Source organism: Phoxinus phoxinus, assembly GCF_949152265.1.
Source record: "Phoxinus phoxinus genome assembly, chromosome: 5".
In the NCBI taxonomy this organism is placed as follows: Eukaryota; Metazoa; Chordata; class Actinopteri; order Cypriniformes; family Leuciscidae; genus Phoxinus; species Phoxinus phoxinus.
Genome location: NC_136880.1, coordinates 5,649,221 through 5,676,505, shown reverse-complemented (window position 1 = coordinate 5,676,505; position 27,285 = coordinate 5,649,221). Strand labels below are relative to the sequence as shown.

The 27,285-nt window shown below is 38.6% G+C and overlaps 2 protein-coding genes and 2 long non-coding RNA genes across 6 annotated transcripts in view; all 4 read right to left on the bottom strand.

Moving 5' to 3' along the window:
• The window catches only part of LOC306999438, a 743,560-nt gene that overhangs the window by 484,614 nt on the left and 231,661 nt on the right, over window positions 1-27,285 (bottom strand). The window lies entirely within an intron of this gene.
• LOC306999434 (uncharacterized protein) overlaps window positions 1-27,285 on the bottom strand; it is a 169,848-nt gene that overhangs the window by 13,171 nt on the left and 129,392 nt on the right. The gene's annotated exons all lie outside the window — the stretch shown is intronic.
• Window positions 4,647-22,810, bottom strand: LOC306998840. The gene is made up of 5 exons (XR_013797679.1): window positions 22,683-22,810; window positions 7,732-7,817; window positions 7,514-7,568; window positions 6,468-6,560; window positions 4,647-5,754 (listed from the first exon to the last, which is right to left on the bottom strand). It is a non-coding gene; the product is annotated as an uncharacterized lncRNA (long non-coding RNA).
• On the bottom strand, window positions 16,150-18,361 carry LOC306999485 (uncharacterized protein). Its single transcript, XM_079614188.1, has 4 exons — window positions 18,240-18,361; window positions 17,865-17,958; window positions 17,690-17,777; window positions 16,150-17,249 (listed from the first exon to the last, which is right to left on the bottom strand). The coding sequence occupies exons 1-4, from the start codon at window positions 18,262-18,264 to the stop codon at window positions 17,073-17,075; spliced, it is 384 nt and encodes a 127-aa protein (XP_079470314.1). The 5' UTR covers window positions 18,265-18,361; the 3' UTR covers window positions 16,150-17,072.

Below are 27,285 nucleotides of genomic sequence, written 5' to 3'. Positions count from 1 at the left end.
TTTAGAGGCCGTGATTGTACCGTGGATGCGTAGATTAACGACGCATAATCTGCAAAAGTCGTTTACAGCCATGTTCACTCCGGTATTTCGCTCGCATCATCATGTGTTTACAGTGTAAATTCGATCATAGGTTTGAGTTCGATGCATGATGTCTGTGGTTCGATGCGGCTGTACAGGCGCATAACATACGTCCTAACTAAACTTATCTGATTGGCTTACGGGTAACCAATGATTTTAAACTTCAGACAATCGCCCCCTAGCGAGAGAGAAAACACTTCTCTATTATGCCATTCCAGACTCTGTCTACGAAGCAAAGTGAAGTAGCAGAGTCTGGTATTACCAGGCTAGCGAATATTGTCCCTTAATGGAAAAGGTGTGACTGCAGTCTAAGTGGAAGAGAGGAACTTAGGAAAAGGGATATGTAGAATTGCACAAGTGCTACTGCTAAAGAGTGCAATGTAAATAATTTCTCATAAGCTTAATTGAATGGCCTAGAGAGAATAATTATGACATTTTCTGTCTAAAGACTACATATAAAATAGCTACCTAAAGTAACTGCAGTTTACTAAAAGTAATGACTAAAAGTTTGCATTCATAAGCATTTTCGTCTGAAGATGAAGACTAAGACTGAATCAAAAATGGTTGCCAAAATGAACACTGGCCTACACACACCAAGCGGACTACAACGCTGTTGCGTATGTATTAAATATGACTGATCATTTAAATAAAATGTTTTATTTAATTCAAGTAGCCTACATAATTATTTTCCAGGGTTTAAAATTTATACAGATTTGATATTTTCCCCTCATACTTATGTTGGAATAGGTACGAAGTTGGCATTGAATATTTGAAATGGTATTAAAAAGGTCTTAAAAAGCCTTGATTTTAAGCTGGAGGATCCTGGGGGTACCCTGAAATAAATAAAAAACGTATTGAAGCAATTTCTTTCTTGCAATTTGAATTCCGGAAAAAGTGGCTGGTAAAAAATATAAGTGGCTGGTAAAATTGGGCATCCACCAGCCACTGTGGACAAAAAAGTTAATTTCCCACCCTGCCCACAACATAAGTGGAATTAAGGAAAATGTCCAGCAAAAGGCTCTGTCTGCTCATACTGTCACAAACCAAACCACTGGGTGGCAGTATGTCACAAAAGATCAGTGAACACAGACAGTGTGCAGCTGCAATCAGAAATAGAAGATGAGGAGATGCTGAGCATAAATGTCACACAAACAGAAGAGCAGAGTGATAAGTGGACAGCAGATATTGAAATTCTGTCTCATAAAGTACCATTCAGAATTGATACTAGTGCAAAATGTAACACTCTTCTGCACGATGGTGAGCTTAAATGCTCTAATCGAGTGTTAAAGTCCTACTCTAATCACAAGCTAAGGCCAATAGCTGCCGTTGATCTTCTGGTTAATTACAAGAATACTGAGATATCAGCAGAATTCGAGATTGTGGACATTTCTCAAGAAAATGTGCTCAGTGCAAAATGCAACAGCTAGAGTTCTTACCAGAACCAGGATGTATGACCATATTAGCTTGGTTTTGTCAACACTGCATTGGCTCCCTATTAAATATCGTATATATTTGAAAATATTGCTGGTTACTTACAAAGCACTAAATGGTTTAGCTCCCCAGTACTTGAGCGAGCTCTTAACACATTATAGTCTTTCACATCCCTCTCGGTGGGCGCGTCCTCGCACCGTAGAGAGACCAACTGCGGAGGGAGGGAAGGGACTCAGGAGGAGGACGAAGAGCAGGTGAAGGGCAGACAGAAGGCAGGAGGGACCAGGGCGGAGCAGATGATGCAGGCGGCCAGACGACAGAGGAAGGAGCTATGGTGGAGGCAGGGCTGACGAGGGGGCCAACTGATGGGGACGGAGCAGGTGGGAGAGGAGACCAGTGTGGAGCCGGAGCGACAGAGGACCAAGGTGGAGCTGGAGGGAGTGAGGAGCCTAACAGAGCCGGGGGGGAAGAAGGGACGATGCGAAGCCAGAGGAGTGTAGTCCTGAGGCGAGGGCAGGCCGACGAACGACCAAGGTGGAGCGGTGGACTGGGCCACAGTGGAGATGAGGGAGGTAGGAGCCAAGGTTGAGCTGATGGATCGACGGGCAGAGGTGGAGTCCTGGTCACGGAGGTTGGAGGTGGAGACAGGGGATCCACCGACCAGGCAGGCTGGAGCTGCAGGCTGGCAGACCCACAGTGACTCCACCTCCCCGAAGGTGGTTTGAGGAGCTGAGGGGAGAGGGAGGCTGGGTGGGTGTTCAGGAACCGGATGAGTCTCAGGTTCTGGAACAGATTCCGGCTTGGGGACAGATTCAGGCTCAGGCTCGAGAACAGATTCAGGAACAGATTCAGACTCAGTCTCGGGGACTGAAGACTCACTTGTCATGTGATCCTGCCATGTGTCTTGTCATTGGTTAATCGTCTGTTAATTGTTCACAGGTGTCCCTTGTCTTGTCATTAGTCTGTGTATTTAAGCCCTCATGTTTTCCATGTGTCTTGGTCAAGTATTGTTTGTTTGTGTTTCTGTTCGTGTTTTCATGCCAGGGTGTTCCATAAAAGATGCTAAGAAAAGCGGGGATTAAACTCCAAAACCCGACTTGAATAAACCTAACAAATAAGTTGGGGTTAAAGCGGTTTCATAAAAGGTAATTCAAGTTCACGCAATCCCACTAATTTGATCCAGGTTTATCTAGTCTAGATAACTGCGTGTGCACGCGTTTCTTAAGCAGCCCTGGAGGTCGATCATAGATCAAATCGATCCACCATCAAACTGCATATATTTTGTGCTGTTTTATGCGTTTGAGACATGGGGTTTGCAAAAATTTCACAGGAATATTCTCCATCTGGAAATCTTAGAAAGTCGTGCAAATAGTTCAATTTTGCTGTAAACTTTACATTGAACGAGCGCTGCTGCGCGCCAAATAGGAGCGCAATAATTCTGACTAATATACATTTTGCTTGGAAAAATTAATAGGCTATGCGATATTTTATAACACCAGAAATATCTTCTGATTATACTAATTTATCTTTAGGATGTTGGATCAGTTGCAGTGAACAGACTCATTTTATACTTATAATAAAACAATTGAACAGAAGTAGGCCTAATCATTTTTTTTTAAGAAACCAAATATAATAAAGATACAAAATATAGTTTTGGGTTTAGGACATAAGCTACTTAAAAAGATGACTTATACTTATTTAAGAATGCTAGGAATTACAGCTTTTAAAGCAATCTTTTTTTCTTTTCTTTTTTGAGAACGCTTTTAGTTTATACAGTGCATTATGGAGAGGATAACATGAAATTAAGAGCAAAAGTATACATTTTGAAAAGATATGTGCAACTCTAAAATCAAAGAATATTCCATAAAATAAAGGAATACATATTAGCCTATAACTAAATAACCTTCCCTCCCTTCATTCTAGTTATTTGTTATTTTATTTATTTACTTATTTAATATTTTATATTTAAATAATATTACTTTAATAACTTATTATGAATTATGTGTCATTATAAGAGTTTGATATAAATATGTGAATGTTTGATTTTTTCAATTTTTTTCATATGTAAAAGTGTCTAACTATGTACTTAATGGTTGTTGTTTTAATTTTTTTTATGTGTTGGTGGGTATTATCACAAAAGAAAAAAGTAGAAGGAAAAATAAGATTTATTGGGGGGAAATATTATGTCTTTAAAGGAACTGTCCATTTGTATAATTGTGTATTTGAATTGAAAGACATAATAAAGTACATAAAATATAAATGCTAAAATATTGGTTGTTGGACATTAGATGTGCCTTATTTAGAATTTTAAACCTACAATTTAGTGTATTGTTATGATATAAATAACTGTAAAGGGACTATTGTAATGGGGTAAATCAAGTGTAGGTTAATATAGCAATTCTAAGCTCAGATTCATCTTACCAGTTTAAATGTATACTGTGCTTTTGTAATTATTTATTTTAAATGTTCTGTTTCATACATTTTTAAAACTATCTAATTAAATCACAAAACATTCAGCCAGTAAGAAAAGAAAACCTGTAGGATATATATGCATATAGATATATATAAACCCCGACATATATATGTTTGTAGGTCTATATTGTCTAATTTATCATTGTAGCCTTATTTAAGTTGATTTTCTTTACTGTATATTTATTTTTGGACTTATGGTTAATAAAGTCAAATAATGGTATGAGAGATTGTCAGTAATTGTGTTCCTATTGGTCAGTGTTAGAGGATCTGTGCAACAACTGAGGCTTAGCCTGACAGTTAGCCTGCCATGGACCAGGCTAGTTTCCCAGCATAAGTTGCCAAGGTAACTGAGTTTGAACTATTTTAAGTTTGCTTTATGAAACAGAATCAACCGACAATAAGTCTGACTAACCAAAATAAGTCTGGCTTGTATTCTAATCTTGTTTTATGGAACAGCCCCCTGGTCATGCTTTTGTTTTATGTTTTGATCTTATGTTTATAAATAAACTGCACTTTGGTTCTCTTCAAACTTGCTTTCAGTGGATCCCTTTACAATGACCCTTTAAAAAGCATGTTGATGAATTAGATAAGAAACCTGAGGTTATTTGAACGTGGTTAAAACCACATATTGATTTTGTATTAAATGGATATGCAAGTGTACACTGTAAGCCCGGATAAGTTGAATTCACTTAAAAAATTTGAGGAAACCGGTTGCCTTAAAAACTTTAAGTAATGGTTTATGAAAACTTGAGTGCATTTAACTTAAACGCATGAAAGGGTGAACTTATTATTTTAAGTTCAAAACACTGAATGCCAAGTTGATTTCACTTACAATCTCTTGTAATATAAATTGTCTTGTCACATGAACTCCACTTACTATTTTAAGTTAAAGTAAATAAACATTTTTATTCATTGAATATGCTAAACTAGAACATTTAAATTAAGACAAATACGCAATACAAAAGTCATTTTTTTACTGTTTTATTTGAAAACAGCATTAACTTAAAGGTTGTTGTCCCCTGCTTTAACAACCTTGAATCATAAGCCTGAAACAGTGGCAAAATGTGTCATTCATGCCCTGAACATTGCATAAAACTTAGGCAATGCCATCATGCCAACAAAAACACTTTTGTTGTGCTCAAGCATGTGTACATCATTATCACAACAAATCACATTAAAACTGTTATAACTTACACTCCTGTTAGGGAAACATTAATGGGAACATTCCCATTTATATGACTAAACATATTATACTATATTATACAAATATTAAAATATCTTGAAAATCCAAAATGCACCAAGACATCTGCCTTTTAGTTGGTAATGTAACTAAAATACCCAACTAATTTGAAATTAAATTATGAAAGCCTGTGTCATGGAATCTTGTGCAAAAACATTTTCATTGAAGTCCAACGTTACAAACTGTGGCAAACAAATCTGGAACAGTAGGAGAGCACTTCGAACCCCGTTTTATGCTTCCAGCTGATTTTTCAAAGTTTGAATTTTGGGTACCAGCTCACTTCTACCCAGTTTGAGCATTACTTGCTGAATAAAGTTGAACGTGTTTTTCATGCACTTGGGGTAGTCCAGGTGCAGGGCATAGATCAGTCCGAAAAGGACACACAAGGCTTGAGGCAGGTTGGCCAGTTCATCCATTACCACAGACCCTTCCAAGATGATCCCTACTCTGGATGGGTTGAGCTGGGTATTTTCTTGACCAAAGCAGAGAATTCCCACTGGAGTTTCAATGTACGAGTCCTTGTCAGTTACATCCTAACAGTGAAAGAAACGTTTTGACAAGGAGAGAACATAAACATGCCAGTTAGACAATGGTGTTTTGTCCACCAAAAATAACCTGTGACTGTTTATAATGAAAAGCATTGTACAATATAAACCACACTGAAAGTAATTTATATTAAAAGGACGATACCAGTCTTGAATTTTTATCAAATGCCATATTCGGATCTGTACAGTTTGCAACACTTTGACTGAAAGTGGGTATAATTAACTCCATAATTTGGGCACAGTCGTGCTAAAACATTTTATTTATTGCTTTTTTTTTTCTTTTTTTTTACTTTACCAGTTGAAAGTAGCATACACAATAATATATTTGATGACTGGAGCAACCAGAATCTAACAAGTGCAACCAGAACTCCCCATTTGAGTTTTAGACCCAAAAACAATTTCATAAGTTCCAACCAGTGACAGTTAAGTCAAAAACTAATTGGGCAATTGTAAAAGGATTCATAAAACCTTAGCTATTGGGAGAAATGTTCTACTTTTTCAATAGGACTGGGACTGAAAGTGGATAAACTATCTTTGTTCGGCCATAAAATAGAGACTTAATGGTCTCTATTTTATGATGCTGATCAAACACTGATGCTGATCAAATAATTCTGAAGATAAATGGAAGTGTTCATTAACAGCTAAAAATTTGACAAAAGGAGCATGCACCTTTCAACATTTACAAAAACAAAATAACTTACAGAGCATGTCTTGAAGAAGGCAGAAGAATCATCCGCCAAGATGACAGGCAGTCCCCGAAGACATAGGCACCTGATGTCTGTTGGCTCAGTGGTCTGCAAGATAGTGGACACAAGAGTTAAAACATATCTTACTAAGGATACTCACATTAGGGTTTCCCATACGTTCATTAATTTGCGGTGGCCTGCCACAATATCAATATCCGTGTGTGTGTGTAAGTCTGTGTGTGTTTGAGTCTGTGTGTGTGTCCACCTCCAGGTCCAGGTTGGTGTGTGTGTGTGTAAAATTTGCAACAAGAAGTCTGTGGAGCAGTCATAGAAAGTGTAGCAATGGCATAGCAATGTCTTTAAAGGGATAGTTCGGCCAAAAATGATATTAAACCCATGATTTACTCACCCTCTAGCCGTTCGAGATGCAAAAGTCAATCATTTTTCAGACAAACACATCTTCAGTTATTTTAGAAAATGTATTGGATCTTTCAGTGGTTATAATGTCAATGTATGGGGTCCACCTCCTTCAAGACCCCAAAATGTCCATGCATCCTTCACAAAAGTAATCCATCCGGCCCCTTTTCGTCTGAAAAATGATTGACATTTGCATCTCGAACGGCTTGAGGGTGAGTAAATCATGCGTTTAATATAATTTTTGGCCGAACTATCCCTTTAAGTTATCTGACACTAAGTGTTGGCAATGGCAATGTGTACTTGTCAATAAAAATATGATATATTTAACCCTTTTGTTGTGCCTTAAATCACCCCCAAACACCACACCACCGCAAATAGAATCTAATTCTGTGGGAAACACTGCACATGTATTTGTCAAATAAATTCCAGAAATTTACCACAATGTTTATGTACAAGAAGACAAAAGGAGAGGAAAATGGAGAGGATAAAAAAGAAAATTAGGTAAAGAAGAGAGAAAAGGAGACGATTAGGGAAGGGAAATGAAATGGGAAGAAAGAAAGAAAAAGATAGAGCAGAGAAGAAAGAAAAGACAAGAGATGAACAGAGAAAGGAAAGATGTAGTAGACTAATGTAGTCAAACCCACCTTTGTGTGACGTAAAAGCTCAGTCAAAAGCTGGCCGGTCAGGCCTTTCTTCTTCCTAAAGAGTAAATGTACTTTTAGTGCATTGAGTGATTTAAATGTACATGGACATTCCTGATGTAAACAAGGAAAAGGCTCTGTTCTTGCATAACTTCCATGTTTTATCCTATAATGCTTAAATAGCTGTGCTCTCTTTTCACAGCTAAGAAGGCAATACTTACACTTCCAAAGCATATTTTTCAGAGATTGATATTCAGTTTGTTGCTAATCTCAGGATATTGGGTTCAAAATAATCTCTTCTCATGACCTGCAACACAATAAAACAAAGAAAATAAGAGACAAGAGAACTTATATAAGCTACAGTATTCTATTGCAACAATATACCTATATTTTGAAATAAGCTAACATTAAAGCTAATAATGTCATTATTAGGGGTGTGAATTGCTAATATAGGCTACTCAGTTTGTATAATATGGTTGCAATTCAATTTCTCTTAAGTGCTTGAAGGTAAAATAATCACTAAAGCTATGTCATGCATAAGACAATAATAAAATGATTGGTCAAAGTTTGTCATTCACATTTAATACTAGGAAAAAAACAATCAAATGTGGTCGCTAACACTCCTCTTCCCACCATGTGCGTGTCCCTCGTCAGTGGCGGACTGGGACAATAATTCAGGCCGGGAATTTGACTCCACTGCCAGGCCACCTCTGCTGCTGCAGTCACCACCACCCTATTCATGTAATCTACTGGACTGATAAACTTGTAGGCTAACCCTATTAATGTAACAGATAGACTACCAGATGCAATAATATATAAAAAAATAACCCTTACAAACTCACTAGGAATACACCATTTATACTACCAAACCAATGACAAATAGAAAATTGCCTTAAATTGGCAAAATAAATAAATAAACAAACAAACATTGTAGGCTACATATTGTAGACTAGAAATGAAAAATCTAAATAACTAACACTGTATTCTTTTCCATACCATCTACTTGATTTATTTATTATTTAAACAATTTGACCCACTAACACTATTCTGTCTACTTTTTATACATTTTTATTTATTATATAAAAAATATGCTACATGTAGACGAAACAAGACTTGACACAGCACCACTTACATATTGTTGCTCGTTTGTTGGTTTAATTGTATCTATTGTGATTATCTAAGTGATTTGTATGTAGTGTTAATTTTGTCACCTATTTTTTATTTAGTCTTAGTCTTGTGCCAAATGTCTTAGTTAGTCTTAGTTTTAGTCAACTAAAAGTCTCGTCATTTTAGTCTAGTTTTAGTCAAAAGAAACTCAAGGTATCTTAGTCAAGTTTTAGTCGACTAAAAGTCTCGTTATTTTAGTCAAATTTTAATTAGTCGTCTAATTTTAGTCAAAATAAACTCAATATTTCTAAGTTTTAGTTAAAACATTTTAGTCTTTTTTTTAAATAACAAATTATTTCTGAGATTATTTCTGATAACCATTTCAGTCAAATAGTGTTTCACACATCTCAAATATTGGTTAAATGTCATAATTACCTGAAAAAAATGTAATAGATTTTTTTAATGCAACTAGTTTTTAACATTAATCTGTTCATAACAGATGAATATTCTATCTCCTGATGATGGCAAGTAGAGACGATTGGAGACGAAAATGAAGAGAGATTTTATCTTAGTTTTTATTTTATGCAAAACATTCTCGTCTTTTTTCGTCAACAATAATGCATGTTAATTTAGTCTTAGTCAGCGTTTTTGGACATTGGTGCAGTCTCGTCATCGTCTCGTCTTAGTCATGGAAAAAAAGGTCGTTGACGAACATTTTTAGTCTCGTCTTATGGAAGTAAATTAATGACAAATGTTTTTGAAACAAAAAGCCTGTTGAATTGCACTAATTGAAAAAAATATGCATTGCATTAACCATGCTTGCATTTTAATGCATTGTATTTTAGGACTTGCATTTTTTTATTGCCTCAAATTCAACATGGTTGAATATTTAAGCTGTGAATATTTCAATTCAAAACATTTCAAACACATTTTCATTATTAAAAATTCAATAATCCATATTCACCTTTCATATTTCAATTCCAAAATATTCAAACGGTTTAAAAATACAACCTTTAATATTCAACAGGGAATTTTCAGTCCATTTTATTTCGCTTTAAAAATTCGCTTCCTCAAATTCAGTGGTTAAAATTCGACAGTAAATTCAACATTGACATCCAGGAACTGCAGGAAAAGCAGTAGATTACCGAGCATAATCTCCACCTGCTGTTATTCGTCCTCACCAGCAGGGAGCGCAAGCGCGTGTTGTTGACGAAGACGAGAGCAACAGTTCATTCATAAAAACCCGTTTATAGAAATGTAAGTGTATTTGTGATTATTACGAGAGCTGTTTTTACAGCTGAGATTATAATGTTATTCCCCCGATGCTGATGTACAGATCAAATGTTACATTTGAAGTAGACATATATTTCTCTTGGTTGTTTAGTTGCCTTAACATTATATCACTGCGATGTGCTGCAGTAGCCTAGTGTTTCCCTCAATACTTCAGGATTGCTGGACATATAAAACGCTTAACGTATAGCTTAATGGACTAATAATGATATAAAAGAGCAAACTCGCACTTTATTGAGAAGGCTGTATAGGTACTATATGGCTACGGGCAGCAGACTAAAGATGAACTTAACGCGCAAGGTTTCACGCCAAGTTTCCCTGTGATATATGGCATAAAGTTGGCTTGACATTAGACATTCGCACATTTAGGGACCGTCTCTAAAGTTACACACGACATTGGTACACACGTTTCTAACTTCAATAGCATTGGGAGAGAATGACTTACAGAAAACTGGTAGGTCAGGCATGATACACATGCACACCTTTTATATTTTTGATAAGTTTAAGTTTGCTATTGAAGTTAGAAACGTGTGTAATGTGGAATGTAATTTTAGAGACGGTCCCTAAATGTGCGAAAGTCCAATGTCAAGCCAACTTTATGCCAGTATCCATAGCTATGCATATTGCGGGTGGGATATGTCCCACCACTTTCTGCCAGGGTAGATATTGTCCCCACCTCGCAGCACGGATGTACAAACAGCCGAAATAAAACAACTCCAGTTAACCAGCAGAGCATTCATTTAGTTAGTTTGTTAAATAAGAGGCGATCTAGCGCTGAAATGTGTATGAAATCAAGTGCTCATTGCCACTGCGATCAGTGGTGCGGATAGAGTATGTGGCTCGCGAACACTCTTCACTCAGGCGCACTTCAATCAGTTGCGGAGACTCTCGTTCCGGTGAAATCACAAAACAAACTGCACACAAAGTGTCCCAGCTTGATATACAACCACTGATAAACATAATCGGTTTTGATGAGGAAAAAAACGATACGAGTGCGGATTCGAACCCAGAACTTCTGACCCTCATGGCTAAAGTTCTACCACTCGACCATTAAAGTACATTTGTAGATTAGTTGGATCTATTCATGTGAAAATTCCATAGGAAAATTCTCGGCACTGACAACATATTAGATCTCATTAAATGACAAATGAAACCCAATGTAGACCTAGGCCACTATATTTTTGATAGCTGGACATCGTAATGTTATTGTACACATCTGATTTATGATTTAATATTGTATTAGCAAAACACACACACAAACAAACTGCGTGAAACTTTGCGCATTAAATTCATATGATTCTGAGTCCGTCTGCTGCCCGTAACCACATAGAAGGCCTACCTACAGCCTAAAGTGCGAGTTTGGTCTTTTATATCTACTAGTCCACGCTACGTTGAGCGTTTTATATGTCCAGCAATCCTGAAGTATTGAGGGAAACACTAGGCTACTGCAACGCATCGCAGTGATATAATGTTAAGGCAACTAAACAACCAAGATAAATATATGTCTACTTCAAATGTAACATTTGATCTGTACATCAGCATCGGGGGAATAACATTATAATCTCAGCTGTAAAAACAGCTCTCGTAATAATCACAAATACACTTACATTTCTATAAACGGGTTTTTATGAATGAACTGTTGCTCTCGTCTTCGTCAACAACACGCGCGTGCGCCCCCTGCTGGTGAGGCCGAATAACAGCAGGTGGAGATTATGCTCGGTAATCTACTGCTTTTCCTGCAGTTCCTGGATGTCAATGTTGAATTTACTGTCGAATTTTAACCACTGAATTTGAGGAAGCGAATTTTTAAAGCGAAATAAAATGGACTGAAAATTCCCTGTTGAATATTAAAGGTTGTATTTTTAAACCGTTTGAATATTTTGGAATTGAAATATGAAAGGTGAATATGGATTATTGAATTTTTAATAATGAAAATGTGTTTGAAATGTTTTGATTGAAATATTCACAGCTTAAATATTTAACCATGTTGAATTTGAGGCAATAAAAAAATGCAAGTCCTAAAATACAATGCATTAAAATGCAAGCATGGTTAATGCAATGCATATTTTTTTCAAGTAGTGCAATTCAACAGGCATTTTGTTTCAAAAACATTTGTCATTAATTTACTTCCATACGTCTCGTCTGACGAAATTAACACTATTTGGATGAAAGCGTTTGTCTGCCAAATTATTACAAATATAATGTAAATGTAATCTTGACCGACCTGTTCCCTTACTGGCGAACATGGCTGAGATTTTGCAGAAGCTTGTCGAGTCTGTGGCCAGGGCTTTTTTCCTTTTTAAACGCTCCCTCTCTGCTCCTCCTTTGCGTTTACGCTCCATTTTTTTGAACTATTTAGTCAGATATTAGGCAGTGCTTCGTGACGGATTGTCATTTTCACTCCGCCATTATGATTCGTCGATTGAGAGATCCGTCAATTAATTCGTAGTTGCACACCAGCCTATCCAACGTATTCTCATCCTAGGGCGTCATATACTGACACTTTTGACAAATATCTGCGTCTCATATTGACGCTAAAGGGTGCCATGTGCGTTGGATGTAAACGATTTGTCAAAGCGTCAGTATATGACGCCTTGGGATGAGATCGGGCTGATCGTCTGCACAGCGGCAGCCGGCAGGCCTTTTTTTTTTTTTTTTTTGGCAGCCGGCAGGCCAGAATGACCGTCAGGCCACCGGGAAATGTCCCGGTGCTCCCGATGTCCAGTCCGCCCCTGTCCCTCGTTCAGCGTGGATCAGGCGGTGTAACCAAGACGCTAAAGTTACAGGTTAAAAACGTCTAGTTGAACTAATTACAACAACGGTTTTACACTGCTCAAAAAAGCCCCTCCAATAAGAAAAAAAAAGCTAGCGCTCCCTTCCCCGCCATGAATGCACGTGGTTTTCGTCCGCTGCGTGGAATCTGCCGAGAGGCGGTCCAAAGCGGGGCGGCGTCCGCCAAGACGCTAACTTTGTAGGTGAAAAATGTCCCGTTGAACTGGTTAAAACGACAGTTTTCCAAGTTCACAAACAGCGTGTCAATCGAGAAATGCAATTTGGCTAGCTAAGCGATCAAACCGGTGGCTACAGGTGATGTCCGTTGACCTTGACGTTGAAAACGTCTGTCCGGTCAAGGACCGTCACAAAAAGACCCTCCAGTGAAAAAGTAACTTACTTAACTTTTAACTTGCTAGCAAATAGTACCTTAACGGGTGACAATCATACTTGCCAACCTTGAGACCTCAGAATTAGGGAGATATTCGGCGGGGGGGTGGGGGTGGGGGGGGGGGGTATGGGGGGAGGGGGGTTGGGGTTGGGCAATGTTAGTTGGGGGGGGGGGTTGGGTAAGCAATGCTAGTTGCTTACATTAACTAAATGAGCCTACAATAGCAGACATAATCCCTTGAAATAAAAAAAATGGCCATGTTTTATAAAAAGGTTGACAAAACTAAATAAAAACATAGAAATTATGTAAGATAACGTTAATTTAGTTGTAGATTACATTCTCATATCCTTGTTTTTTTTTTTATGTCACAAGGAATAATCTGTTTTACTGCTTTGCACGATTCTTTTGTAGTGTGGTTTTGGTGTAGCCTACTAAAGTGTACTAAAATAAACATTCACGAGTGTACCTGACTTCTTCTCACCGCTAATTCCTGATGCTTTAGAGGACAATTACACCGAGTCGCACCCTGTCTTTTCAAAGAATAGTACACCGGCGAGCGCGAAGTATAAATGCCTCGTGGGGAGGCGCGCGCGCAGTCAGCAGAGGCGCACGCAGCGGAGGCTCGCAAACCCACAGACGGCTCTGACAGCGCATAGGCCTTGTCCACACGAACACGGGTATTTTTATAACCGTGACTTTTTTTACGCGGTTCGCCCGTTCGTCCACACGGAAACGCAGTATCAGGTCACTGAAACCGAACATTTTTGAAAACCCCTGCCAGGGTGAGGATTTTCAGAAACGCCGGTTGCAGTGTTGTCGTGTAGACAGTAAAACCGGAGTTTTTGCCTTGCGACGTCAAAGTGTGCGCCGTTATCCGCTGTGTTTGACGTCAGATTGTGCGCCGCTGACGGCTTCTGATTGGCCAACGTGGCTTTACGGTTAGGGTTATATCGCCGCCTGCTGGTGTGGATTGGTCCTGACGGCGCTTGATAGCGTGTTTTTGCGTTTTCATGTAGACGGAGATTTTTTCAAAAACGCAGGAGGAAAAACTCCGGTTATAAAAATACCTGTGTCCGTGTGGACATGGCCATAGACTGCTTCTTTTTCCGTTCTGATGTCTTATATACTAGGTGTTTCTCAATGTCAAGGATACTTCCTTGGCAGGACGCGTCCTTCCAAGTCATTTCCTTCAGAGGCTAGGCAAGGATCCTCTTTAGGATTCGAGAAAACACGTAAATGGAACATTCTAGCAAGTGCGCGTCATTGCGTCCGTCAGTGAAAAGGTAAGTTTCGGCGCGCAAAAATGGAAATGCTACTGGCTTGTTTGTTGTTCAGCATTTTTGTGGAGATGGAGATGGAGATTGGGAGGCAGTATCGGCGTCAGGATCGAAGGAGGAGAATGCGAATTTGTCACCACCTCTGGCGTCAAAGACGTGGGATGGTAAGTAAATCATTAATTTATAAATAAATTATAGCGAATAACTTACAACCCCGCGAACTCTAACGCGAAGCGGATGGGTCTTGAATAAACCTAAAAGGGTTGTATTCGCTGTAAAAACTGGCTCGCTATACATTATCCCGCTTATTACATGGCTGCCTACCTAACAAAATAAATCAATAATAATAAATCAATAATTTGAGACAAAATATTGATTTAAAAAGGAGTTTATTGATTTAAAAATGATTGTATTGCCTGAGTGAACATAACTGCGTCCATAGCAGCATTCTAGCTGTTAAAACACATGCAATGGTAAAATATGTGATCAACAAAAAAAAAGGCTATATGAAGTAAAAATTACAAGGTGAATAATCAGTAAAAAGGGAACAGCTTTGCTATCGTGATCAATGGGAGACAACATAAAGTAGCCGCTGCTGATGAAAATATTAAAAACTTTACTAGAATTGCATGGATGATAACCATGGTAATTATGCATTACTGTCTGAAAAGAGTCCATGACATAATATATTGCCAAAAAAGCAATACTACCTAATGTCATTTTTATCGGTAAAGGATACATCCAGCTCACTTTGTCAAGAGAGGAAAACGTCCGTTAATCTTTTCTCAGGAAAATTGTAATAGGCCTTTATCAAAAATATCAGTACTTACCACACGACTGAAATACTTGTCTAACACCATATTCTGTGGGAAAGAGGGCCAAGGACTATAAATAACAGACTTTAAAAAGCTTTAAATCCCCCCCTGCAAATCAGTTGAGCCGATATGTTTAATAGTTTAACAAACATTAAATAAATGGCAAAACTGAAATTATACCTAAACCTTCCTCTCTTCTTCATGTTGTACAGGCTCGGCGCTACTGTGCCATCAATGCCACAGTGCCAGTACTGCAGCGGTACTATGGGGGGGGAGGACACTCGGCCAGACTTCAGGCTGGGCAGAGAGGCCATGCAGCAGCTGATGGTGGCCCTGAAGACAGACAGGCAGCACGGATGGGGCCCGACCCTGGAGACACTCGTGTTCCTGTTCTGGCTGGCCACCGGTCTCCAGGGTCTTTAGCATGCCACTTCCTACAGTGCACAGGGTTGTCCACAGGATGGTGGATGAGGTGGTGGCTGTGCTCCCCCAATTTGTTCACTTCCCCCGCACACAGGAGGAGCTCCAAGTGGTTGGGGATGGTTTCGCTCGTTTAGCAAATCACCAAGCATTTGACAAGGCAGCAGGGGCAGTAGACGGCTGCCACATTCAAATTAAATGTCCCGGCGGCCCTGATGGTCATGATTATAATAACAGAAAGCTCTTCCCTTCAGTGGTGCTCCAGGCAGTCTGTGACCATCAGGGTCGCTTTATTGACATCTTTGTGGGTTACCCAGGAAGTGTGCATGATGCACGCATCCTTAAGAACAGCCCCATCTACACTAGGAGGACAATAGGAGGACCTAGCTGATGGTGGCTACCCAAGTCTACAGGAACCCCTGGGCCTTATCGCACCATATAAGAGGCCAGTGAGAGGCGTGGCAGAGCAAAGGTTTAACTACCATCATTCCAGAGGTCGCACAATCATTGAGCGTGCATTTGGAATGATGAAAACCCGCTTCAGGTGCATCTTTTTAGAAGTGTTTGTCCCTAAGGTAATAAATCATTGCAATATTTCTGTTGTGAATTTCTTAATCAAAGCATAGTATACTCAACATAACAGTATCCTTTTGCTCTGCCTTGTGCACAGGTGGTGACGGCTTGTGTTATTTTGCACAACATTTGTGTTGGTGTCGGGGATGTGCTGGAAGAGGTTGTGGAGGAGGAGGAGGAGAACCAGCCTCCTGTGGAGCTTGATGGTGGGGAGAGCCGGAGTGGAGCTGCTTGGCGGGCTGCGCTGACCATGAGGTGTCTGCACTCCACGAGGCACCTCTGGACCATGAGTATTTTTTCCAATAAAAAAACTTGTTTAAGTTGTTGTATATAGTTGTAAATGTTTAAGTTGTTGTATATAGTTGAAGATATGAGAATGTTGTTAAATTAATTTGCTGCTTCATGTATATAGTTGTCAATATAGAAATGTTTAAATAAAAAAAAATTATGTAACAAAGATGAAATTAATGCTTTTTGTAGAGCTTGGAATACCTAATCACAAAACGTTGTAAATAAGGGTGAGGATATTGTCAATACATTGTTTTAGGTTCACATGCTAGTTATTTGTTACCAAGTTTTTCTTTCTATTGCAGTCTAAAGAACAAGGTTTTTAAAAAATGGATATACAGTTTATATTAAATAATTAAGGGGCAAAGACAAAACCAGTTCAATTTAATTGATTTTATTTAAAAAAAAATTTTTTTATTTTTCCGCCAACCTCTCCAACAGCAAAAAAAAGCGGTTTGACCTCTCTCTGGCCTCTGCTTCCCTCCTCTCATCTGCCTCCCTCTGGTATTTCATATCATCTCTTAGGAGCTGTAAGATTGGATCCTCTCGCTTCCTTTTTTTCTCTCCTCTGTGCCCTGCTCTGTTGCTGCTGTCACTCACTCTCTCCTCCTCCTCGTCTCTCCCTTCAACTACCTCTTGTGCAGTGCTTGACCTGGTTTTTCCTCTTGGATCGAGGCAATAAGGCAAGGGGGTGAAACTGCTGCAGACTGCCCTAATGCCTCGTCCATGAGGGAAAACCAGGTCCAATTTGCTGTTGTTGCCTTGCCATCCTCTGTCCCTTGACCTGTGGCAGGACACTTACATTCCTAAACAGTGAAGATCAGAAAGTTGTGATGATGTACACTAACGTTCAAAAGTTTGGGGTCAGTACGATTTTAAATGCTTTTAAAAAGAATTCTCTTCTGCTAACCATGATATAAATACAACACAATTCAGTTATAGTATTAAATATTATTTCAGTGTAAATCAGCTGTTTTCTATATGAATATATAGTAAAGTGTAATTTATTCCTGTGATCAAAGCTGAATTTTCAGCATCATTACTCCAGCATCATTACTCCAGTCTTCAGTGTCACACGATCCTTCACAAATCAGTATAATAGGACGATTTGATGCTCAAGAAACATTTATTATTATTATAAATGTTGAAAGCAGTTGTTGGTCTGTCAGTTTTTTTTTTTTCTCCAAAAAATAAAATTACAAGTTACATTAAAATGTGCAAAAACAATTATTTCCATATCTCCCACCTTGTACTTGGTTTTTAAATTGTCCCACTTTTTTTTTGCCTGGGCGTGGGAAACCCTCCCTTCCAGCCCCATCTTCTCCAAAATAAGCCTATGTGAATGACGGGGGGGGGGGAATAAAAAGAAGATTACACAGCTATCACTTCTGTTTCTGAACATTAAATAATTTGCTTCTCACCGATATCCGTTCGCCGCGGTGTCTCTCCCCCCGGTAAACAGCTGCTTGTGTTCTACACGGAGACGTATAAACGCCTCCGTTTGTTCATTGGTCCCTGTTAAAAAAGACGAGAAAGCTACGAATAACGCTGTGAATGGTAGGCGGCAGACCTGTAATATTAACGTTACATTACTGTGTAAGTTACAACTTAAGTCGGTATTTATAAAAGAAATGCCGGTGACGGCAAACAAGTTAAAAATTGTTAAAATGACAGGTTAGCCATAACGTAATTTGTATAATTTGTAATATCAATACGGTAGTAATTTGTACTGGCATTTAAACGTTAAACTTTACTTATATGACGGTTATAACAAATGTATGGTAACGTAAATATACATTTAAACGCATATTGCCCCGTCATTGCTCAGACTCCGCTAACATCCGACATTTTGTATTTTTTTTTAAACAAGATAGCAAAGCTGCGCGCATAGGATTGTGGGCGATTTGATAGCGCGAAGTCTACACATATGCACCCTTTTCTGTATATGGGATATTTTCCGAACGAAGGACTCCGCCCTTGGTTGAAATTCTGAGGATCCTCGACCATAGTTGCCAAGTCCGCTTATAATCCGCGACTTTGGGCTTTTTTTATTAGTAAGTCGCGTTGAAACAGCACGGGTTGCGGGTTGCGTTTTTTTGGGCTTATTAAAAAAATATTGTTGCTTGTTAGGAAAATCTGACAAGCAACTTCGTTTTCTTTACATCTATGGTCACGGTTGCCGTTTTCACAATCTCCAATACATTGATTGACACTCTCTGCTCACAGCTATAGCCAATCAGTGCAATAGCAAGTGCTGTGGCATAATTCGTCAAAACATTCCTCCGAATCCGCCCCCTTACCCCCCTCATTGGAGGAAAAATCATGTTGCAGGCGCGCGCGACGCTGTAAGCTATGATAGACGTAAATAAATACACACATTTCAATTTCTACAAACAAATTCCTCCAACGAAGTGGTCCAAGTATGGCAAAAAGTACAACAAAGACTAGGAAAACGATAAACAACGTAAAGACTGGATAGCGATGTGCAGGTACTGTAAAACGGAGATTCGTGCTCAACATGGAGACCTCCTACAACATGTAAGCACAGAAAAACATAAGCCGCTTTGTTGCAGTTCGCTGATTTTTTTAATCCTTTTTTCCCCCTAATCTGTTTATCCTTTTGTAATAAAGTAGTTGTTTCAGTTTAATATGTTGCAGGCTCATTTATTGGTAATAAATAATAAATGATAATGCTGAAAATAATCTAATAATATTGGGCGTGTTTTGGGCTTGTTTTTGAAGCTCCAGTTGCTTATTTGTCTCGCGAGAGTTGGCAACTGTGTCCTCGACATTGGAACAGTCCTTCGACGGATGTCGATGACGTAGCATCCTCGAAATTCCGGCTTCCGAGGATCCTTCCTTGACATTGAGAAACGGCTACTGTCTATGGTTCTGATTGCCGCGCTTGACTTCTAGGTGTGTAACCTTTATTATTGTTCGGTCTGAAACGGCGCCCAGTGACGGGTGGTGTAGCAATATTGTTGTCCAAGTGGAAATCGGGAGAAAGGTCGGTCCGGGAGATTTTCGGGAGGGGCTTTGAAATTCGGGAGTCTCCCGGAAAAATCAGGAGGGTTGGCATGTATGGTGACAATGTTAATGTCCATCGACGTTAAACTGCTTCACTTGGACTTCTCACAAACAGCGCACCAAGTGAAAAAAAAAACGTTCAAACTGTAAGGTTAGCTAGCAGGTGAAAATGGCTGTCGACCTAACGTTAGTTAAAGTTATAGCGTCCTACTCACGTCCCCTTATCCCTTGTGCATTGTTCAAATTCCCATCCTTTCGTTATGTTCGTGGCTGAAAACAGCCACTACTTTAAACTGCTGTAAAAATTGATCAGATAAATATTTTTTTGCCATTTTTTTTGCATAAATCTATTAATCAACCTCAGTCCTGTTCAAAACTACTAAATGTTTTTTTAAAAATCAAGATTTTAACTCTTTAATTGCCAAATTCATAAATTATGTCACTGATTTGGGAGGGAAAAAAACACAAAATGACTTATTTTCAATATAAAATGTGATTGTGGACTGGATTTTTTTTAACCTTTTATCACAGTCTTGGACATGTCAAAGATTAGAAACAACATTGGTTTTGATGCATTGATAGTTTTTGTGCAGCATCAGATTTTAACTTTTTCTCCCTCATTTACTGTTCGTGGCTGTTTTTGCCCCATTGACTTCCATTATAACCACATTTTTTGATTGCAAAGCCATGACACCATAAAATCATGCATTTTTGATTGTTGGTGGTTTTCCCTGTTGGGAAGAGGTAAAATTTGTAATTTTTACTGTTGATAACCAGGTGGCACAATTAACCCTTTATATAGGCCTGTGCAAAAAAAAGCTTAGTTTCTGGCTTTTACATGGAGTTATATGGAGTATAATAGCATAATAAAGTGTGTGTGTGTGTGTGTGTGTGTGTGTGTGTGTGTGTGTGTGTGTGTGTGTGTGTGTGTGTGTGAGAGAACTTGATGCATCTGAGAAAATCAAAATATGCACCTCAGCTCTAGAACTACATGGAGTAAACAAAAACAAAGTAAGTGTATTTATGCATCTGCTGCCTTTTGATGGTGAGAAATGCAGACTAAACAAAAACTAAGCAAGTGGATTTGAACACTTGCATGCAAGCCTGCTGGTCATTTGATGGTGAGAAGAGCAGAAAGCAACATGAGAAAGGGCTTGACTTGTAGTGAAGTTTTAGAGATGATCATGCAGCCTGACCCCTCCAGCGAGCTGCAGGATGTATTGTCTTCTCCCTCTGACACCACAGACTCAGGAGAGTCAGACCATTATTTGGATGTGGCACCCTCATCATCCTCTCTAGCTTCCACTGAAGGCGAGGAGGATTCGGAAGATCCTGGGTCTGGGTGGATTGTGAGAAACGATGAAGTTTGGTTTTCCACCAACGCGGAGACAACTCCCTTTCTTCAGCCTGCCAGAGGCGTGACTCCAGGGCCGACGCGCTATGCCATTGCAAGGGTCCAGAACATTGATTCTGTGTTCAATCTGTTTTTTACGGGCGCCGCACAATGAGAAACTGGACCGGGGTGGACTCCACAGATCTCCGTGCCTACATGGGGCTACTGATTTTGGCCGGCGTCTACAGGTCCAGAGGGGAGTCCACACGTTGCCTGTGGGATGATCGCAGTGGTCGTGCGATTTTTAGAGCCACCATGTCCCTCTCAAGATTCAAGAAATCACCAGAGCTCTGCGTTTTGGAGGTTGGTCATGCTGACAATGAGGTCAATCATCTCGTCGGCCCTGGAGTCGACTCTGGCAGGCTGAAGAAAGGGAGTTGTCTCCGCGTTGGTGGAAAACCACACTTCGCCGTTTCTCCCAATCCACCCAGACCCAGGATCTTCCGAATCCCCCTCGCCTTCAGTGGAAGCTAGAGAGGATGATGAGGGTGCCACATCCAAATAATGGTCTGACTCTCCTGAGTCTGTGGTGTCAGAGGGAGAAGACAATACATCCTGCAGCTTGCTGGAGGGGTCAGGCTGCATGATCATCTCTAAAACTTCACTACAAGTCAAGCCCTTTCTCATGTTGCTTGCTGCTCCTCTCACCATCAAATGACCAGCAGGCTTGCATGCAAGTGTTCAAATCCACTTGCTTAGTTTTTGTTTAGTCTGCATTTCTCACCATCAAAAGGCAGATGCATAAATACACTTACTTTGTTTTTGTTTACTCCATGTAGTTCTGAGAGCTGAGGTGCATATTTTGATTTTCTCAGACGCATCAAGGTGAGTTCTCTCTCACTCACTCACACACACACACACACACACACACACACACACACACACACACACACACACACACACACACACACTTTATTATGCTATTATACTCCATATAACTCCATGTAAAAGCCAGAAAATAAGCTTTTTTTTGCACAGGCCTATATAAAGGGTTAATGGTGCCACCTGGTTATCAACAGTAAAAATTTAAATTTTTACCTCTTCCCAACAGGGAAAACCACCAACAATCAAAAATGCATGATTTTATGGTGTCATGGCTTTGCAATCAAAAAATGTGGTTATAATGGAAGTCAATGGGGCAAAAACAGCCACGAACAGTAAATGAGGGAGAAAAAGTTAAAATCTGATGCTGCACAAAAACTAACAATGCATCAAAACCAATGTTGTTTCTAATCTTTGACATGTCCAAGACTGTGATAAAAGGTAAAAAAAAATCCAGTCCACAATCACATTTTATATTGAAAATAAGTAATTTTGTGTTTTTTCCCCTCCCAAATCAGTTACATAATTTATGAATTTGGCAATTAAAGAGTTAAAATCTTGATTTTTTTAAAAACATTTAGTAGTTTTGAACAGGACTGAGGTTGATTAATAGATTTATGCAAAAAAAATGGCAAAAAAATATTTATCTGATCAATTTTTACAGCAGTTTAAAGTAGTGGCTGTTTTCAGCCACGAACATAACGAAAGGGTAGTGAATTTGCCCAGAGTGTACTGTTGAGTTTTTGAAAATTTTCAAAGCATTTTCCTAAAATATGTGTAAAAATAAGCTTTGTCACCAAAAATCATTCCATTTGCTGAAACACGGAAAAAGTTATGGCCAAAATAAGACTCAAAAATACCCCATAGTGGCTGAAAACAGCCACAACAGCACATAAGGGTTATATATCCACACACAAACACATTAAGTTGACTGAATCCTCAGCAGGAACGTTAGCTAAACAATGGACATCGGGAGGGCGAGACCAAAGCTACTTACCGTCTCTGGCGAGTTTTAGCAGCAACTGAACTGTCCGGTGCGCGGCAGGAAAATGACGTCGTCTTCTCAGCAAAAGGCACGGCGACAAAGTGACGGCTTTCACGTTCCCATCGGGCATTGCATGACTAAAACTTGGGAATTTTAAGCTATTTCACTTAAAGTTATTCACAGAATTAACTAGGTCTACAAATTTGTTTAACATACTTACATTTGCTAGTAATGTAATCAAAACTTAATCGATTTGAGTCATGCAAGTACAATATACTTTAAATGTTTGATTAGATATGAAATCCGGGTTTACAGTGTACGAAAGGATAGGGAAATGGAGGAGGAGTGGTTACTTTTATAAAACAAGGTTTGAATTTTAACAAGAAAGAGGCTGAGGCAGTATTTGTTGATATATGGCCAGATGATAAGAGTATCACAGTTATCAATTTTTATAATCCTTATGATATAATTACTAAAGAGATGGTGTGGTGATTTTAACGCGCATAATACTTTATGGGGAAGTAAATGTACAGATTTTAATGGAATTATAGTTGAGGAAATGTTAGATGAACAAGGATTGATCTTTCTTAATGACGGAAATGGTTCAAGGTTGGATCTAGTACTTGGCCAAGAATCAGTGTTGGATCTCACTTTAGTTTCTGAAGATATGAAGATAGCTTTGCAAGATGACAGTACATTCATGTAATACATGTAAATCAACAACAATTACAATTTTAACAATATTTCAAGTGTAATCTTTCTTTTTTTATTAAAGTATCATACATATTTCAAAGTTAAGGATTCATTAGTTTGATATAGCCTAACGTTACATTGGAACAAACACTATAACATCTTAGTTGTTGTCGGGGCGACAGTGGCTCAGTGGTTCATGTAGGTGTCGAGGTGTCGAGGTGTCCTTGAGCAAGACACCTAACCCCAGCTGCTCCCGACGAGCTGGATCGCCTTGCATGGCTGACACCGCCGTCGGTGTTTGAATGAGTGGGTGAATGTGAGGCAATATTGTAAAGCGCTTTGGTGGCCATTGGGTCTGTGAAAGTACTATGTAAATGCAGTCCATTTACCATTTTAGTTGATGAGTTTAGTTTTGACAAAACATACTATATATTTAACATATGAGCAGAAACTGGCTAACAAAAGCTTATTTGATGTCCATTTTACAGTAAAAACGTTATAGTCTATCCAAAAATAGTCACAACTAGTCAGTTGTGACTAACAGCGCGCATATATGCCGTTCATTCATCGCACACAGAAACGCGATTCATAAACAGTCTTTTTGCGATTTACAGACACTATTCCATATCGCGATTAGAACAAAGCATATAAGAATAAAAAACGTACTACTAATCTGGATCCATTGTTCCTCGAAGTGAAACCAACACTTCTGAGGTAAATTTCCCAGGATTATTCCTCACCGCCTCGCAAGATAACACAGTACATTCATCTGATTAAACTTGATGTGTTTTATTGAGCTGATGTGGCCGGTTTGCATGTTTGCATGTATTGCCTCAGATTGATTTGCGTTTGAATAGCGCGAGCTCTGCGTGGGCGTGGTCACATTAAAAGATAAGCAGGTATAATGAGCTGAAATGAGAACTCGCTCTTTTTATATAGATTACATAAACAGAGAATATTTGTTTTAGTTTTGAATTAGATAATTTAAAAGTACACACTTAAAGGTGCTGTATGGAGTTTTCAGCGGCATCTAGCGGTGATGTTTCAGATTGCAACCAATACCTTTACAAGCGAGTGCTCGTGTGCGTGCTTTCTTTTGTTTTTTATTATTATGTGGAGTTTGTGTCGGAGTCTGTGTTGTGCTAGTCGTTTCCTAGTATTAGCAGACTCCATGTCATAAAGTTGCAGTGTCGTCGCTGTTGAGTGCAAAGTCAGTAGACGAGGCGAGAGGCGAGACGCTCGGGAGCGCGCATGCAGGTCTCAGTCACGTCACTGGATTTCGCGGCAAATCCGACCCGGAGACTTCACATAGAAATAGGAATACTTGCTTTCAGAGGTAATAGCAAAACCCGCCAAGTGGATCATTTTATTGTGAGATTACAACCCCTTCACACACAGGTAATAAAAAATGTATTCATTTTAGTAGAAAAACTCCATACAGCACCTTTAAATGATTATAAATATATATTGCTCATGCCTGGGTGAATAGTATTCGCTGAGTTTTGTTTAAGTTTAGAGACGTGCACTAGAAAAAAGTTCACGGAGACGGAGAGGCAGAAAGCACACCCTGTATATTTTCTTTATTTTACAAAAGCACAATGTTTTATTTCGATTGTAAGTGGACACATAAAAAAGTAGACATTTAACAGCTTATTTTTTCATATTTCTTAAGTATGTATGACCAAAAATGACGGAGTATTTTATGTCTATTTTGCTGCTATGTAAAATTAACTAGATGTTGAAGTATAAGACTATAACTCCATAATTTGTAGTGCTATACATAATACAGCAATGGAGATATTTGGGAAGGTAAAGAAATAAAAGAAAAGGAAAGCAGTTCCATGGTGGAATAAAACATTTGCTTTCGGTGATCTTGTTTGTTATAGAAAAGCCCAAGCAAAAGTGCGAAGAATTATAAGAGTAGCAAAGAGAACATATTGGAAGGATTTTTGCAACTCTATAGGATGGTAAACACATATCAGACATCTGGGGTATGATAAGGAAAATGTCAGGAATTAGGAAATGTAAAGTTATGGAAAAAATGGTAACTAAAAGATTAATGTATTTTGGTCAAAAGACAAGGTTGAAATACTATGGATTCAGTGATTTGCCTGGAGTCAGATATAAGAAAGGCTCAAACATGCAAGGAATATGTTGTAGCAGTATTCTTAGAGAAAGGCTACGACATGTTATGGACGGAGGGGCTACTGATTGAATTAAAATCATTGGGTGTAGAGGGTAAGATGTATAATTGGGTGATGGATTTTTTATATTATCGGACAGTACAGGTTAGAGTAGGTACATCAGTCTCTAACAGATATAAATTTGAAAACGGAACACCTCTAGGAAGTGTATGTATTCCACTTTTATTCAATATTATGATAAATTCTGTCTTTAAGAATGATGAGCCAGGTATTGGTAAATCTCTGTACGCTGATGATGGGGCAGTGTGGAAGAGAGGACAAAGTATTAGGTACACTGCAAAAAGAAATGGGGATTTTGTTTATCCACAGCTAAAACACAAATAATGTATTTTTCTAAAAAGAAAAATACAGATGTAAGAATCAGACTATATGGTCATATTCTTGAGCAGGTAGATGTGGTGAAAATTTTGGGAGTATGGCTTGATAAAAAGTTGACTTAATATATTGAGAAACTGATGATGTTCAGTGTTACTACAATGTTATGAGATGTTTGGTATATTGCGGGTCAAGCTGCAGTTCACTCAAGAACATATTGCTCAATTATAAGATCAGCGATTGCTTATGGCTGTATGGTTTATGGAACAGCAAGTGATACACCAACTAAAGAAAATACATGTGATGCAGATGCATGCTCTGAGAATGTGTTGTGGGGCTTTTAGTACTTCTGTGAATGCTGTACACGTTGAAATGGGTGAAATTCCACTAGAAGTGAGAAGGCAACAAATAACTATTAATTATTGGTTATCATTAAAAGGACAAATGGATATACACCCAACTAAGTCTGTGTTTCTTGAAAGTTGGGAACATACACAAGGTAACATTAAAAGCATAGGATGGACAGGAAATAGAATGGCCCAAATAATGGGTATAGATCAGCTGAAATACACTCAAAGTGTGCCATTACCTGAAGCTGGATCAAAAGATCCTGAATCTGGGAAAGTAGGAACCGCAGTATAGGCTACGTTCCAAAGTACCAGGTAAAAAGAGAAATTCAGATAATTTAATGGTGTTTACAGCTAAGCTTGTAGCAATATATCTGTCTCTACAGTGGGTTGAAGAAACATTGAAGAATCAAGGCTAGACAAGGTAGTCATATGCTCTGTTTCTTCAGCAGCCTACAATATGGTCATTCTTACTGTAGACAGGATTTGATACATTGGAACTGTGTACGTATTGTATAATCAAGGAATACATATTAACTTTCTTTGGATTCCTGCCCATGTAGTTATAAAAGGAAATGAGACAGTGGATAAACTATCAAAAAACTCATTAAAATGTAATAATGTTGATATCACAATTCTCATGAGCAAATCTGAAACTAAGGCAATTATTGGAAAAGCTACAAATATTATATGGCAAAAAATGTTGGATAGAGGAAAAAAGGGAAGAGATTTTTACAGTAGCCTATTCTAGTAAATGTTAGTAGCCTATGAAGAGGATTCACAACAACACTAAGAAGAATAGAATAATCGAAATTAAAAAGATTATGTGGACTTAATGGGAATCTATAAAAAAATCAAAAGCATAATAATGGTTTGTGCAGTCATTGTAATGTAGAAGAGACGGTTGAACATGTAATATTATATTGTAGGCCTACATTGTATGAAAATGAAAGATGAATGTTGCTTATAAAATTAGAAAGGCAAAAGGAATCTTAATGTCATTAAGAATCTGTTGGCAAGAAAACAAGGTATGAAAGATGGTGTTGCAATATAGAC